Source organism: Meles meles, chromosome 2 (genome assembly GCF_922984935.1).
Source record: "Meles meles chromosome 2, mMelMel3.1 paternal haplotype, whole genome shotgun sequence".
Taxonomy (NCBI): Eukaryota; Metazoa; Chordata; class Mammalia; order Carnivora; family Mustelidae; genus Meles; species Meles meles.
The window spans coordinates 63,613,135-63,630,815 of NC_060067.1; the positions used below are offsets into that span (position 1 = coordinate 63,613,135).

Sequence of the window (17,681 nt, forward strand, 5' to 3'; positions counted from 1 at the left end):
ATCCTTACTTCCTCTCTCTCTCCCCATCTCCTAGGAGCTAGTCCGCTCCTCTCTCCACTGACACCCCATCCAGGACTGTGTCTTCTTTATGCTGTTTTATGGTGACATGCTGCTAGCTTCCAGGTTCTGCCCTGATCCTCTGTCCACTCTCCCATCCATGGCAGGCAGAGTGATCTTTCTCAGATGTAACTGATCATGCCATTCCCCCAGATGGAAAACCGTCAGTATCTCCTCAGGATCCCTGATCCTTAACTGTCAGGTAAGCACTGTGAAGTCTTTCAATCATCTCCCCCTTGCTCCAAATGTTCTCCTGCCCCTCCTCTTCCACCTACAGCCTGGATTCGAGCCGCTACCACCACAAAACACAAGCAAGCCGGCCAACAAAAAAACACCAGTGATAATTTCCCCAATGGGTCCTATGGCAATCCCTCACCCTGGAATGACCTCCATCCCATCTTGTCTTCCTGGAGAACACCAGCTTAGGATGTCAGAAAAGGACTTGAGTTTTGGAAACAGATTTGAATTTCAATTCCTTTTACTTTCATCTGGCAAGTAGTTATTATGCACCTGTTACCTCTTAGATGTTGTTTTGTTCACGGGAATACAAGGGAGTATAAAAGATGTACTGTCCCTTCCCTTTACGCGTTTATTAGAGATAGACTTTAATACAAGAATTATCCAAATAAATGTACAATTACAACTGTGAGGGGTGCTATGACGGGAAAGTGTAACAGTGAGGAGTGACCTTGACAAGAAATCGAGGCTCAGAGAGAGCAAGTAAATGGACCAAGATCCCACAACTAGCAAATGTCTGCTCTTCCTGATCGTTCTTTCTTTCTGTCTTCCCTTTGGTCCATGTAACTGTGATTTCAACCCAACGAAGGACTCCCCTAAATATCTTGTCTTCCTGAAGCCCTTTGTCTGCTGGGGGACAAGTTTTTGTGTGAGCAGTGGCTGCCCTCTCTCACCCTGGCTCTTTGCCACATTTCCCAGAAGTCCCTCATCGACCTGGGAAGCCAGACTTGTCAGCAAGGACTCTAAGCAAGTAGGCAGCCCATGAACTCCCTGTCTCTTCATCCCACCGGAGCCCTGCCCCAGAGGATGGGAACAAGAAACGCTTCCTCTCCTACATTTGGCTCCTACAAAATTGTACCAAAAAGGATTTGCCTAGAACATTTTAACACAAAGGGGGTTTCCCTAATCTAGCTGGGAAGTATTCTTCTGTTTGAACTCCCTGATTCTCCTCCTTCTGAAGGTATTATTTTCAACCAGATTTACTTCGCTGAGACAAATGACAAAATCAGAAAAGGAATGACAATTGGGACCATCTGGGTGGCTCAGTGGGTTAGCCCTCTGCCTTCGGCTCAGGTTATGGTCCCAGGGTCCTGAGATCGAGCCCCACATCAGGCTCTCTGCTCAGCGGGGAGCCTGCTCTCCCCTCTTTCTCTTCCTGCCTCTCTTCCTGCCTCTCTTCCTACCTCTCTGCCTACTTGTGATCTTTCTCTCATTGAATAAATAAATAAATAAATAAATCTTAAATTAAAAAAAAAGGAACAACAATCAGGATTTGGGTGCTCCTGCCACAGCAGGTATCAAAAGACTGAACTCTGTTTTATACCCAAAAAGGCTTGGTCCTTGGTTATGGGACACGCCTGAGCTCCCCAGGTGCCAGCCCTGTCCGTGCGCTCAGCTTGGCTCAGCAGAGTCCAGGAAGAAAGGCAGCAATGAGCTATCCGCACCCATCCTGCAGGTGGAAAAGTGGCCTCAAGCCCATGACCTGACGGTGACCTGAAGGTCTCCTCTTCAAATGCAGCATTCAGCCGCTAGGTCTCTGCCCCCTCGCAGCTCAAACACAAAGGAGTCCTGGAGATGAAGGCATGTCGAATTTCCACACCACCAATGTGAAGGGGCTCTCACTTACCAAATCTGGGACAACGTGAGCATCAGAATTAATAAATTATAATCTATGTGATACAATGAGAATCTATAGTAATAAACCAGAAAAGGAAGGAAGGAAGAAAAGAGAGAGGAGGGGAGGGAGAAAGGCAAGAGAATGCCAATTGATGTCAAAGGAATAACAGAATTAGAAAATCACAGTTTTGCAACCATAATGCTAATAGCTGATTTAGACAAGAGTCATCACCAAGTACAAGTTTGGAGAAGAACAGGATATTGACAAAAAGAAAGGGATGACAACTTTATATTTGAGAAACCTGGCAGGCCCTGCCTTAACTAGTGAACAGAGTTAACATGACCGGGCTAGGACAGGCTAGGACATCAAGGCCCCCGTGGTGGGACATCCTGAAGCCACACAGCATCCTTATCCAGTACCTATGCCTCCTGAGGAAACAGCAGACAAATCCAGACAGAGGGACCGTCGACAATGGACCTGAAACCTTCAAAGTACTGATGTCCCGACAGGCAAAGAAAGGACAAGGAGCTGTCCCAGGTCAAAGGAGACGAAGAGGCATGCCGACTGGATCAGGGGAGAGATCCTTTGAAGAATATTATTGGGACAGTTAGCAAAATGACCATGTAGACAGTATATTAGACAATTCTTGACAATGAAACCGTTGACAAGTGACAGTTAGTGACCATTAGACAACTGTATGGTATCAATCCTAAGTTTCCTGAATTAGGTCACTAGACTCTGCTTGTTCTTGGAGAGCACACGCTGAAATGTCCAGAGTGGAAGGAGCAGGATGCCCATAACCACATTTCGGGGCTTCAGGAAGAAACGAGGGTGTCATGTCATATCCCACCATGCCCATGCCAGAGAGAGAGAGCCAAGTGGTCAGGAACACTCAATGAATCTGGTGGAGGCTACAAGGAAGTTCGTCCTCTGAAAACGCTCCCACACATTTGAAATTATATCAAAATAAAAGAAAATTTAAATAAATACATTAATTAGAAATGCATTCAGCTGTGAGTAATGGAAGGTCTGCCTAGTCATGGGTTTATGCAATAAAGACATTTTTTTTTAATTTATTTATTTTTTCAGCGTAACAGTATTCATTGTTTTTGCACAACACCCAGTGCTCCACGCAAAACGTGCCCTCCCTATTACCCACCACCTGTTCCTCCAAACTCCCACCCCTGACCCTCCAAACCCTCAGGTTGTTTTTCAGAGTCCATAGCAATAAAGACATTTAATCCTCTCACATAACGGGAGCTTCCGAAGGAACAGGCAAGGGGCTGGTGCGCAAACTCAGTGACGTAACTAAGGACCCAGGTCCTTTTCATCCCTATGCCACTTTTCTCAGTGTTGTGGCTTTTGTCCTTGGAGCCTCCTGGTTACAGGCTGGCTATTACAGCTGTGAGCACCATGACCAAGTTCAGCCTCCAGGAGCAAAACGGGGTGGGGGGAGCTTCTCGGGGGAGCTTTCTTATGTGTCTCTGACCTATCACCAGCGAAGAAGGTCTTAGGAGGCACTTAGCTCTGGTTAGCAGAAGAAAACCTCCCCTAATGACAAGGCAGACTGCAAACAGTTTCAAGCCTCAGTCCACGGGAAACGGAATGCCAGTGCTTGGCTTCATCCCCAAAGACTGGGCACTTTGCTTCCCCGGCCAAAATCGGTGTTTTCTTAGAAAGCAAAGGATTGTCGCTGAGAGGGCAGTGAACAGTGTGTGCCGTAATTAATATTTGTGAAGCTCCTGCCCTCTGTCTTGTGTCGACTCTCTTCCCAACCCTCAGAGCTCGTGGTGTGTGTTCCTGGGCAGTCCCGTACCCCTCCCCCACACCCCACAGCTCTCTGTGCAGGGCAGGGAAGCCCCTTCAGAGCTCAGCTAGGACTGGATGCTGCAAAAGGTGACCTCACTGAGTTGATTCGGGTTTTTCCAAAAGGAAATACATAAATAGCTTTAACCTGCCCAGGCAAATACCAAATAAAAATGTGTTTGTTTTTTTTTTCCTGAGTTTTCTGCCATATTGAAACTATCTCCCAGTTTCCGGTTTTGTTTTAAGAGATCATCAAGCATCCACCCATTTGTTTCTTCAAGACACAATTATTAGGAAGCTCATCCTCTGTTGGTAGAGGGGACACAGCTGGAACAAAACAGGCATTATCCCTTCTTCTTAAGGCTTATAGTTAAGTGGTTTAAAAAAAAAAACAACTTAGGTGTACCTGGGTGGCTCAGTCGGTTAAGCATCTTCCTTTGGTTCGGGTGATGATCCCAGGGAGCCTGCTCCTCCCTCTCCCTCTGCTGCTCCCCCCTGCCAACTACATGTGTTCTCTCTCACTTGCTCGGCTCTCCCTCTTTCTCTCAAATAAATTTTAAAAAATCTTAAAAAAATGTAAAGAAAAGAAAAAAGAGGAAGCTTATAGTAAGTGGTCAAACGATCCCACACGTAACTGTGTGATTAACAGATACAATAGTTACAATGAAAGAAAGCTAGTTGGTGCTGTGAACGTTCATAACAGGAGCCCCAGACCCGGTGTAGTGGTGAGTGAAGACTTCCCTGAGAAGCTGTTGCTTGGATAGAAATCTACAAGAGCACCTGAATTAATGAAGTGGAAGGAAGAGGAAGCAGCGAGTGCTAAGGCCCTGAGGCAGGAGGGAACAGGGCACGTCCAAAGAACAGAAGACGCTAGTGTGGGGGAGCACAGAGGGAAAGTGGAGCACGAGGAAAGGCCGGACGTGGGGAGCTAGGACCATACTGGACCCTAGAGGCCAAGGTAAGGATTGTGGTTTTCAACTCAAGCAATGAAAAGCCATTGGGGGATGTTGTTCGGGGGAGGGATAGGAGCCCAACTGCCTTCATCAAACTCCACTCTCACCACAAAGAGGAGGACAGACTGCTAAGGGACAGGGATGCACTGGAGAAGGGAGCAAGGAGGCTCCTTCAGGAGATCCAGAGGAGATGATGGTATGTCGGAGTGGGCAGGAGGTGGAATGGGGGAGAAGCACATGATGCCAAGAGATTTGGGAGTAGACGTGACAGGTGTGGCTGTTGCTTGGAGATGCGGCACAAGGGGCACGTAAAGACATGCCTTGGATGTCGGGTTTGCAAGACAGACAGGCCCATGTCATCCACGGAAATGAAGACAAGGAGGGAGAACTAGCCAGAGGACTGAGAACTCTTGAGTTTGGGTCAGACACATTCAGTTTAAGTGCCTATGGGACATCGAAGCTGCTGGAAACAACCAGCAGGGAACTGAGAGGTCAGGCTGCAAATGCACATTTTGAAGTCAGCAGCATCTAGACAGTAAGGAAGCCAGTGGCCATGAACTAGAGCACCAAGGAGAGCGGAGTGAGAAACCAAGAGGAGGCAGGGCAGGAACACCACCTGCCCAAGGAGAGGGTGAGGAGCCTGCAGGCGGAGAGTGGGGGTCGGGGTGGGCAGAGCAGTGGGAGGAGCCCTAGGGGAGCCGGTCATCAAAGCCAGGACCCTGCGCACCTGCCTCTCCTCCCCTCCCTCTGCAGACAGGGAAACAGACAGGGAGGGGCTTGATCAGTGCCCCGGCCACCGGCTTTCCCTGGGCAGACTGCACTGACAATCCCCTGCTCGAATTTGCTCCATTTTCTGCTCCTGTGTGAGGCACGTCTCTGCCACATAATCTTTTTGTGTAGGTGTTGTTGTCGTTAACCACCTTGCAAAACATAAAAGCCATTCTTAGCTCACAGAGGGTAGTTTGCCGACTCCTGGCCTGGAAGTACTCACACGCCCTGCTCCATACCAACCTCCAGCCGAGGGGAGGGGGGCTTATTATGTCTGGCTTAGACCAGTCATCCACAACTGCCAGACCTAGGCAACACTGGCCGCCTGCCGCCGTCAGGAAGACAGTCCCCGCTCCTCTTCCACCCCAGCGGTTCCTCCCTCCCAAGGAGGAGAGCAGAATGCACCTGCAGGCTTCCAGAGAGGTGGTCCCTGTGCTCTGTCCAGGGGCCAGAACAAGCAGGGGAGCACAGCCTAACCCAGGGCTCTTCTGGGCCAGGCCTCGGGCGCCACCTTGTGCCGTAGAGGTAAAGAGGGAATTGGAGGCCTGTGCTAGAAGCAGGGGGCAGTCTGTCAAGCCCTTAAAAAATGAATCTTGAGGGGCGCCTGGGTGGCTCAGTGGATTAAGCCTCTGCCTTCGGCTCAGGTCATGATCCCAGGGTCCTGGGATCGAGCCCCGCATCAGGCTCTCTGCTCCGCAGGGAGCCTGTTTCCTCCTCTCTCCCTGCCTGCCTCTCTGCCTACTTGTGATTTCTCTCTGTCAAATAAATAAAATTTAAAAAAAAAATGAATCTTGAAACACTGAAACAATAAAATAAAATTTAAAAAAAAATTCTCTCTCTAAAAAGAAAAAAAAAATGACTCATGGAAACATGCCAATCATGACCTCCGCCGTGTTCAAGGCATTTCCGCACACCCTGAAATACTCTGGGTTGTGAGGGCAGCAACCCATGTGGTGAGGCCTGGGGTAGAAGGAGGCTAAGCCTTTACCCTCACAAGACAGATGGTTGTGTCCAGGACAGAGAAGCACAAACGAATAAGTGAATGACTAAGGATAAAGGGGTCAAGGTGAAGGGTCACGAGGGGATCTATTTAGACAGATGACCAGGGCACCCCTCACAATGGAGGGACCTCTCTGCACAGCCTGAGGGATGAAAAGTGGCTGACCCAGTTCAAGGAGCCAGAGAGAGAGAGAGATTAGCATGTGCAAAGGTCCTGAGGAACAGAGTTTGCGAGATCCAAGGCAGTCAAGGGATCCAAGGCAGTCATGTGGCTGCAGCAGTGGCTGAGCGTGGGAGTCCCAGGGGGAGGGTGACAGAGAGGGGAATTGGCATAAGATAAAGATGAAATAGCAGAGGTCAGATAGTGAAGATCCTGGCAGACCATGGTCAAGAGTTTGTACTTTCTTCTAAAAGCAATGGGAAGCCAATGAAGGGTTTAAGCAGGGAACTTGATTTAATTTATATTTCTGAGACGTGAACTATCATTGTGGGTTTTTTAAAATATTTTATTTATTTGACCGAGAGAAATCACAACTAGGCAGAGAGGCAGGCAGAGAGAGAGGAGGAAGCAGGCTCCCTGCGGAGCAGAGAGCCCGATGCGGGGCTCGATCCCAGGACCCTGGGATCATGACCTGAGCCAAAGGCAGAGGCTTTAACCCATTGAGACACCCAGGCGCCCTTATCATTGTGGTTTTTAATGTGGCTGAAACAGCATACCACAATTCTCACTCCTTTTGAGCATTAAAACACTGCCTTCATCCCTCCCCCATCCCCTCCGCATGGTGCCCTAAGGTCTGCTCTGAGGAGGAGCTAATGTTGTTGCCCTTCTCCATCAGACCTTGTGAAAATGTCCTCCCAGCCCACTGCCGCAGCCTCCTCCCTGACCACGTTCTGGGGGACTCTCCTCACATGGGAACACCCCATGTTCTGCAAAGCCTCTTGATGGGAACAAGGATGTGGGAGGTGGTGGGGACAGAGGGAAGGAGCACCCTTGCTGAAACTCTTAACTAGTTCTCAGCATCCCTAGGAAAACCCAGAATCCTCCCAACCTCTCACCTGGGAGTGAGGATAGCCCCTGACACACACTACAGCAGCCCAGAGCTGTGGAGGGGGCACAGAGGGGCAGTTTGCACCCATCTCCCATCCCCTCATTGGGTACTCTTGAGGCTGCTGGGGGTGGACCAGATCTCCCCTGGTGTTGCCCTGAAAGCTCAGGCAATGATTCCTAGGAAAAGTACCAGTGCCCCCTGCTGGTCGTGCTCTTCCCCAGCCGAACTCACAGGAGGAGGAGAACCCTCTGTTTTCTAGTAGCTTCCATCCTTCACCCTTTTAAGCCACACGTAGCAATTTATAATTGAGTAAAAAGGGAAATATTCTAACAAGCTGATGGATTATTCTGTCCATATATCCTCAAGCAATTGTTGGGCGGATTTTTTTTTACCAAATTGACTTTCTTTTTAAGACTATGTAATAGGAAAAGGGTTTTTTAAAGTGTAATAGTCCATCACTACAATTTACTAGCCATGTATGTTCCCTAGCATGCCCAAAGGCTCCTTCCATGCAAAGAGAGTAGTAACACTCACCCAACCCGGCAGCAGCTTCACAGAGAGGTACCAGAGATACGCTGTGGGCTGCCGGGGTTACACAAAAGGCTCCTGACTGGTGTTTGTGAGGACAGACAAAGGAATCTGATCTGACCTCCAGGCACAAGTGGCCAGCAGGTGCTGGTGGCATTTAGTTCCAGAGTTTCAAAATGTCTTGTGGACAGGGTGTCTTTTCTAAGGCATGTCTGGCGTCCCAGGTCTGGGTGAGCCTGGGTGTCCAGTTCCGAAATTCTTGCCCTTCCCCCTTCCACGCAGCCCCACCAAGAGCCAGGGCACTCCTAGAACGTGAGTCGAAATTCTGGCTTGATGGGGGGGGGGGGCAGGAATGAATGAGATTGAGCTAGCAAATGCACCTGTACGAGGTTGCAACAGGTGAGTCATGGATTTTCCTGATACCCTGAGAGCTTGGGGCATCAATCCCCTCAGTGAAGAACGATATGGGAAGGCAAATTGATCTTGAGTTTCCTGATGAGCCCAGAGTCATCCAAGGGGTTGGAGGATCTTGACAGCTCATGGCATCGAGCTACCCCATCTCGGGGATCTACCTGCTGAGGGGACCAGACAAGGTGGCTTTGATACCCTCCTCCCAACGACAGTAGATGAATGTTGGAAACTCACCTTCTCTGATAACTTAAGTTGCTCTTCCTTACGTTGACTTTCTTTTCTCTTTCCTTCACATGTTGCTATTATAAATATCTCAGACATATTAAAAAGCACAGAAGAAAATATAACAAATGCTTCTATACAGGTCACTTTGCCAGAACAATCAAACACTGCAGACACAACATGCACTCAGCTGTCGGTCCCCACCCCGGTCCCGCATCCTCCCTCCTCCCCAGCCCACAGATGACCACTATACCGAACTCGGGGTGCCCTCTTTCTTCACATGTGATTGTAACTTTACTGCATATATATTCCAAAAATATTGGATTGTGTTGCCTGTTTTTAAGTGTTATATTAACATATCACGTCAATTACACCGTCATGATACTTAATTATCGATACAGCGTTGCCTTGAGGGATGACTTGTATCATTGCATGGAGTTCCGACCCATTCATTTCTCACTGCTGTGTAATATTCCCTGGTGGGAATAGGCCATAGTTTATCCGTTCTGATGGACATTTTGGCTGTTTTCGTTCTTTCCAACAAGCACTCCTGGAGTGGACGTTTCTGAACACGTCTGCTTGCACATACACATGAGGATATCCCTGGAACTCACTCTGAGGGGTAGAATTGCCAGGTCTTAAGGAATGTGCGCCTTCAGCCCTACTCAATATTGCCAGCTGATCTCCCATTTGGCTTTTACCAATTTACGCTCCTGCCAGCAGTGTGTGTGCCTTCCCTTTCCCTCATATTTGGCCAACACTTGCCACTCGGGTGAATGGGAAATGGCTTCTCATTGCTGTGTTAATTGGCATTTCTCTTATTTTAGCCTTGAGGGCGTGACTCTCATTGATTGCACACTCTGGTTCCTCATCTGTGATTTGCCTTCGTATTAAGGTAACAGATTTTCCTTGCTGCCTAAGCCGGCTGAGCCAGGCTTGACTCCCTGTGGGTCGAAGCCACCTGGCTGCGATAGCCATCCCTGAGGCTGCGGGCTCTACTCGTTTAGGGCCAAGAGACGATCCATCTTTAAGGTCCCTGCTCAGAAGTTCTGAGCCCAGGAAGACTGTGCTGACTTTTCCCAGCTCTGATGGCACCCCATGGCCTCAATGAAACACTCACACCTGGATCATTGGTTCCCAGCCTTCCTGTGATATTCCCTTTAACTCTTTGGCAGAGCCCTAACCCCACAGGCGGAGGCCCTAGGGCTGTACTAATGTGCTCAACACAGGAGGAAATTAACACCAGCCAAAATGGGGTCCTCTGGATAAATGGGCATTCACATGCAGTCATCTCATGCAGGGTGGTTTATTAACACATGAAAAGACTTCACAGGCAGCCTCACTTGTAATGGAAAAAAAAAAAGGAAGAAAAAAAGAAACCATCAAATGTCTCTAAATGTCCAACATTGGGGTCTGCCTAAGGAATGCTACATCCCTCCATGGAATGTACTTTGAAGTTGGCCAAGGTCATATTGCAGAACAGGACACAATGTCAAGGAATGTTGTTCAGGAGTCCGTACTTGGGGTCCAGGACTCCCAAGGAGATGCTTCTAGAAGGGAGTTGGCATCACCTGAGATGCTTACTTAAGCATCCTTAGCCCCCCTCCAGCCCAACAGAACCTGAACTTCTGGCTGGAAAGGCAGGAAACCTAATAGGTTCCCCCAGATGATTCTTACACATGCTAAAGTGTGAGAATCCGTGCCATGGGGATACCAAAATAGTTAAAAAAGACGCTGGTGTATTAAAAGAAAGAGAAGCTAGTTATATGCAAATTCAGTACATATAAAAATAATCTCATTCACATGTATGGGCACGCACATGTGTGTATGTGCATGTGTGTGTGTCCTGAGAGGTACTGAGTACCAAAAATGAACAGCACTTACCTCTAGATCACGGTTTCTCAACCAGGACACTAGTAGCCTTTGGGGCCAGCTAGTTCTCTGCTGCAGGTACCATCCCGTGCGTCATGGGAAGTTGAACAGCATCTCAGCTAGCTGCCCACTAGGTGCCCGGAGCCCCCCTCCCCCCCAGTGGTCACCATAAAAAGTATCTCCAGACTTTGCCAAATGTCCCCAGGGGGACAAGATGGTCCCAGGTTGAAAACCACCACCCTAAATAGAAGGTATGATGGACAACTTTTCACTTTGTTTTTAGTCCATCTGCCCACTTTTTTTTTTTTTTTCTGGAATGAACATCAAGTATTTGAGTCATGTAAAAAATCTGGTGTTTATTAATGTGCCCTTGCCCATGCTGTCTCCCCTAAAATACACTCAGATGAGAAGATGTTCACATTAGTATTGATAGTTAAGTAAACTACTTTTATTCTGAACTTGAAATGATTATGGCAAAGTACATACAAAGGCCTTCCCCATGTCATTATTCCTTAAGAGGCTTTAAAATATTTATAACCTTTTGAATAGGCATCCTAATTTTAAGTATATGTCTTATAGAAACCATTATATAGGAAATGCTTTACAAAGGAGGTTGATTTTTTTGCAGAGTCCCTTATAAAAACCAAAAAGTATAAACACTCTAAAACCAACAATAGAAAACTGACTATGGCCCGTCCACTTGAGGACTACAATACAGGATCAAAATGATATTTACAGAGTTTGGAACAATGTGAAGGAAGGGTTTATGCTCTTTTGTTAAGTGACAAAAAGGAATGGAACCTGTCACATCATCACTGGTGAGCATAACAATGATAACAACAAAAAGAATCCTGGGCAGGAACACAGATAAGAGAAATACAGCAAGGTGTGAAAAATACAACAGTGGCATCCAAAGGTGGTTTTTTCCCCTCTAGTCTTCTAAAATGTCCACATTTTCTGTAATAAGCATATATGTATTAACAGTGATAGAAGAAAAAGTAAAATATTTTTTAAAAAACCTCAAAATGATCACAAACAAAAATGTGCCAACATTTCAGGCAAGAAATACTTCTCCATACTGATCTATGCACTAATTTCCATCCAGATGATAAAAATAACTTTGTTCAAAAACTTAAACATATTCAGAAAGTACAATATGAACTAAACGTGCTTGTCTCTACATTGATCAGCCCTGGGAAAGATAAAATGTAAGGATGATGATATGACTCAGATGGGCAGAAAAAGTTGTAGGGAGTCACACGATAACAGAAAACAATTTTTATGAAAAAAAAAACTGGGTCATTTTTCTTTCCCCAACCTGGGATCCCATTCTTTTAAAACAAAGGAGCTCATTTAAAAGAAGATAAAATCATTTGGGTTCAATTAGAATGAGCTATCCAAGGCCAGATTTCAGCCGCCTCATCGATGCCGAGCTAACTTGATTACATTCATCTGGGGTGACAGACAATTCCGGCTCACGGGAAACACAATTGGTACAAACAAAGGCAGCCCTCTTGCGTTCGTCGGGCAATGTTTGCCCAACCTGGCCATTCCCAGGTGGCTTCAGTGAATTCTCTTGTTAAGTCACTCCTCGGGCTTTGATGCGGACACAGACTATATCTTACAATAGACCTCAAAGAGAGAGGCAGCTGCATGCATTCGGTAGAAAATAGAAAAAGGCATGGCCAGGTTGACCACAATTATCCAAGGTTCAAAGCCAAAGACAATCTCCTCCAATCCGTTGTCATACTCAGGGCGGCAGCCGAAGGCGGGAGGGATCCAGAGCTGGAAGAGAAGAGGAACCTGTGTTAGCAGCCATCTCGGAAGCCCCATGTGACCCCAGGCTCTGGCCTGGACTCGGGGACACGGAGCCACACCTGTCTCTGCACCACATTGCACGTCTCCACAGAGCTCGTCAAATGCACACAGCCCACCTGACCCTTCTCTGTTCCTTGGCACCATCCTGAGTGAACACTGTTCACACGCACCTGACTCTCTCCATCCCCACAGCCATCACCTTGGACGGGTCCTCAAGATCCCCCACCAGAACGACCACAATGCCTCCAAATGGTCACATACACACATCCTCCCCCACTCTAGTGGACGCCTTCCATCCACCACAGACTTGACAGTGGGAGTGATCTTTGTAAAGCACACATCTGACCTTGACATTCCTCTGCTAGTCCCTCTCCAGTGGCTCCCAATAGCCTTCAGGAGAGAGTCCAATTTCCCCCAATGACCAGGTACCTGTCCATGTCTCCATGTCCCTCACTATGCCCTTCACTCCAACCTCTGAAGGCCAGTCATGCCTTTCTCCCTCAAGTCTTCAGCTTCTTCCTTTGTCATGGGTTCCCTGTCTGCCTTTTTTGACTGAATCCTACCTTATTCCAAGTCCTGAGATTACCACTCCTTCCAGGAAGTCCTCCTTGATCTAACCAGTCTGGTCAGGAATGCCCTGTGTTCCCACCGCCCCCAGGGTTTACCTACAGCAGAGGTCACCTGTTTATCACACCAGCTTTCACACACAAACACTGGTGCTCAGAGAACCCAGCCACATGGGCCTGGGCCACTGAGTTCCCGTGTCTCCTCTCTGGCTTGACCTAGAAAGACAGCCCAGGCCTGCCCACATCCCCCCACCAGGGGAGAGGAACACACACTTTGGAGCCACATCTGGGTTTGTGGCTCTTACAGACTCTCATTTAACCCCTCCAAGCCCTCAGTGTCCTCACCTGTAAGATGCAAACACGGACACCCATCTCCCACAGCTCAGAAGAGAATAAAATCCTAACTACATTTGCAAAACCAAAAGTCATAACCTGTTGTCACCACTGCTCATGGAACACACACATTGTTCCCCACTTGGTCTCCCTGCCCTGAGTCCTTCTCCTCCAACCCTGCACGGTGGCAGGCAGCCTCTCGGATGATCTCCCCCTCCCATCCCACCTCCTGGGAGTCACGTTCCTGTGAAGCCCCCTCCCCTTGGGTCAGGCTCAGCCTAGTGATTTGCCTCTCCCATCAGAATATGACAAAATTCATGAGGTGTCACTGCTGAGATTGGGTGCCAAAAAGCCTGTAGAGTCCCTCTTGCTCACGCCCTCGTGCAGGAGAGGGAGCTGTCCCCACTGTTGCGTGCTGCCTTGTGACCAGGCGCTGAGGGAGCTCCCAGCCCAGCAGCCCTCAAGGAACTCACACCCTAGGGCCAGCAGCCCCCCAGGAACGGGTTGGGAAAGAGCTCCCAAGAGTCCATTCTGAAGTGGCAGCTGCCCCCAGGGGGCCATGTGCTCCTAGTAGGGGACCCTAGGAGAGCACCGGCTGAGCAGGGCTTGGACTCCTGCTCCACAGACGCCATGACGTGGAGGTGGTGTTCAGGTTGCTGAGTGTGGCGTGATTTCTTACACAGCAGGAGCTAACGGACACGGGCTTCTCCGTACAGGTGTCACTTTGTATCTCTGCTCCACTGTGTTCCTAGGCTCTGCTTCTCAGGCCCCTCCCACCACTCCAGCTGCTCCTCCCCAGCTGGTCCCCAGCTCCTCCTCTGCTCAGTGTCTCAGGGTTGGCCAGAGGCTCACCCCTGAATCCTTTCCTCTACACACGTGATCCCTGGATGAGCTCCCCCAGCCTTGGCTGTAAGTACCCACTATCGGCCGATGACTCCACAGCTGGAATCACCCACTTGCTCCTCCCTCGAGGCCCCACAGGCTGCGTGGTGTCTCACCTGCATCTCAAACTACCCACCCCCGCCACCATCAGCAACATCTTCCTCCCTGTTGCTGTCAAAACTCCAGGTGTCATCCTTGTTTTCTTGCTCACCCTCAAAACCCTCCTCCGCCACCCAGCGAGCCTGGAGGACCGTGCCCCCAAGACACTCAGGCAGCCGTGTAGCCATTTCCGCCCCCATACACTTGCCCAGGTTCCCTGCTCTCCGCTCTCGCCTAGACCATTCCAGCAGCCTCCTGCCTGTTCTGCGGCTTATACTGAGCCCCCCGATGGGTCCATTCACCACTCAGCTGCCAGACTCATTCCTGATTAAGGCCCCACAGGTCTTAGTTAAAATGGCGTAGTTAAAATGAAGTCTACCCCCAACATGGGATTGTAAAGCCCTCTCTCAGCTGGCTGATCCATCACCAACCTCTAATCCTGCTGCCCGGATGCCCCGCATCCCTGGGGTCCCAGTCCCATGGTCCATCGTGTGGTGGGAGAGAAAGCTCCTCACCCCAGCCTGGGCATTTTGATCTGAAACAGCCATCAGCTGCGACCCTACACCCTCTCTTCCGGTTCTCTGCGGAGCACGCATCACTGTAATGGTGTTTTGCTCGATGCTTATTGCCAGCACTGCCCCCCAAGACCAGGAGGAAGGCGGAACCTCGGTCACATTGCCTCCATCGCTCACAGCCATGCTGTCCCTTGGGAGACACCCAGTGGATAGATACTCAGGAGGGAAGGACGGAGGGAAGACAGAGAGAAAAGAAGGGAAGGACAGATGGTGGGTCCTCTTTCCTGAAATCCAGGTCTTTATATTGCTGTTAAGTTGGCTGGAGCTCTTGCTCCTCGTCCCATCAGGAGGTGGGTCTGTGTCCCCTTCCCTTGAATCTGGGAGATGTGGTCACCGCTTGGCCCATACAATACAGCAGAAATGACACCACACAACGTCCACATGCAGGCCTTAATGGACTGGCACTTCTGGTCTCCCAGCAGGTCAGCTCTGGGGCCCTGAGCTGCCACGTAAGAAGCCCTGAGACCCGCACTCTCCGTACTGGAGAACCCATGTGGATGCACCATAGCTGAGCCCTCCTAGCCTCCCCCACCCCAGCCACCAGATCTTGGACCCTCCAGCCCAGTCCGCCCACCAACCCTGACTGAAGCTGAGAAGAACAGGAGGATTTCCCAGCCAAACCCCACCAACATCTCTAACCCACAAGGTCGTAAGACCTAATCCCATGGCTGTTGTTGTTGTTGTTGTTATCCTTGTTTTGTTTTTTTTTAAAGAGGGAGACAGAGCATTCCAAGGCTCAATCCCATAACCCTGAGATCATAACCTGAGCCAAAATCAAGAGTCAGATGCCTAACCGATGGAGCCACCCGGGCAGCCCAACAGCTGTCATTTTCGTCCTACATTTGGGGTCCTTTGTTACGCAGCAGTAGGAAACGAAACATCTGCCTGTTGGCTACATTCACCTGGGGGTCTCCGAGGCACCGCACAAAAGCAGGTGTCCAGTACTAAACTCGGGGTCTTCCTTCCAGGCCGAGCCCCTCCCCGAGCCTGCCTCCCCTTCAGAGTCCCCAGTCTCCATAAACAGCATCGCCATGTCTCCAAGAGCTCAAGTCAGAACCAGGCGTCATTGTTGACGTCTCCCCTCCTTCACACGCTACCACGTGGATGACCCCGGGACGTTATACTGAGTGAGATAAGCCGGCTGCGAAGAGACAAATGCCTTGTGATCCCACTTACGTGAGCTCCGTGGGGTGGTCGAAGTCACAGAGACAGGAGGTCGGGTGCTGTTGGCAGGACCCGGGGTGGTGGGCATAGGGGCTTTTTCGTGCCTGCCAAACTACAGTTTGCAGGGCAGAAAGGTTTCAGACAGTGGTGGGGGAGGGCACAATAGTATGAGTGGACTTCCCACTACTGGACTGTAGGCTTTAAAGGGTTAAAATGGGGGACATCTGGGTGGTTCAGTCGGTTAAGCATCTGCCTTCTGCTCAGGTCATGATCTCAGGGTCCTGGGATCAAGTCTGGCATCGGACTCCCTGCTCTGCTCCCTGCTCCGTCTGCCTGCTGCTCCCCCTGCTCGTGCTCTATCAGATAAATAAATAAAATCTTTAGAATAAATAAATAAAAATGGTTAAATGGGAAAATTTATGTTACGTGCTGTTTACTACAATTAAAAATGAAGCTGAATTAAAAAGAAAAGAAGCAGGAATCAGATCCTGTCCTGACCTTGAAACCCTTTGGTGGTTTTCTGCTGCATTTGGGATTCCGTCGTGCCTGTGGCCATGGCTCAGGAGGCCCTGCGTGGTCTGCCCCGGCACCTTTCATGGGTCCTTTCCCTTGCCTGCCCTCGCTCGCCGCGCGGGTTTCCCTTCCTGCTCCTGCACCGCTTCCAGCAAGTCCTGCCTGGCACGGCATCTCCCATGCCTGTCGTTCTGCCTGACCTCCCCGCCCCCCAACCTGCCACCGTGGCCCCAGACCCCTGTGTTCCCACAACACCCTAAATTCCATTGTCAACGTCACCACCCTTCTTTGTCCACTCCACGACCAGCTGCTGTCCCCTCCTAGACCCCAGCCACCGGGTCCTGGAGCAGAGATGCCCTCCCGTGGGACCCACCACAGGTCCGCAAGTACTGCCTGTGGAGTCGGCTGAGGGCGCCCTCGCCATCACTCTGCAGTGAGTTCCGTCCTCTGGCTCACTCCCCAGTGAACAGAGGCAAGGCCTGGGGACATCGGGGGCTGAGCTCAGACGTGGAGAGACAGCGTGTGTCCCCCTCCTGGGACAGAGCCCCGAGTCTGGCCTCTGGGTCCCAACAGACCATCTGTTAGCACTTGATTCCGCTATTGCACTGCTCTTCTTGTTCAAGCTTGTCCAAAAATGCAAGCCACCTTCCTCACCAGTGGTCAAGCAGAGAATTCACAGGGAAAGTGGCTTTCCTGAACTTGCTGAAGACAGATCTATTCATCCCTCTGGGTGTGGAGCAAAAACAATACACGTTAGAGAAATTCTGGAACCAACTCCAATTCTGTCAGATGAGCTGATACACCCCTCCCGGGCAGACAAGCCTTCCGTAAAACACAGCCCCGCTGTAGTCGCTAATATCTCTCTCGTCTTCCTGTTTAACTCCTTCGTCCACTGCTGTGCCCGCATAGTGCCTGACAGACAGCAGGTGATCCATAAGTGCCAAGTCAATGAAAGAGGAGGACCCACCTGGAGCCAAACTTTCCTGGGACCCCCTTCTTCCTTCAGAGGTCCTCATAACTGTCCACCGACCGGAGGAGGACCAAGGTCCGGGACAAACAAAACAAGACTCAGATTAGATCCTCACGCCCACTACTCTGGGTCAAGGGCCCGTCATTTCCCATCTGGGAAGATACGGGGCTGCTTTTTTGTTCAGATGTCCCGGCCCTCAGGCTTCCCTCTCCCCAGCATTCTCGCACCTGCTGCTAAGGAG

At 49.8% G+C, this 17,681-nt stretch overlaps 1 protein-coding gene across 1 annotated transcript in view; it reads right to left on the bottom strand.

Annotated features, from left to right (window-relative positions):
- Positions 1-12,134: 12,134 nt before the first annotated feature.
- The window catches only part of OTOP1 (otopetrin 1), a 34,253-nt gene continuing 28,706 nt past the window's right edge, over positions 12,135-17,681 (bottom strand). The window contains exon 6 of the mRNA XM_045997393.1: positions 12,135-12,305. Within this exon, the coding sequence (XP_045853349.1) occupies positions 12,135-12,305 (171 nt within the window). The remainder of the gene's footprint in view (positions 12,306-17,681) is intronic.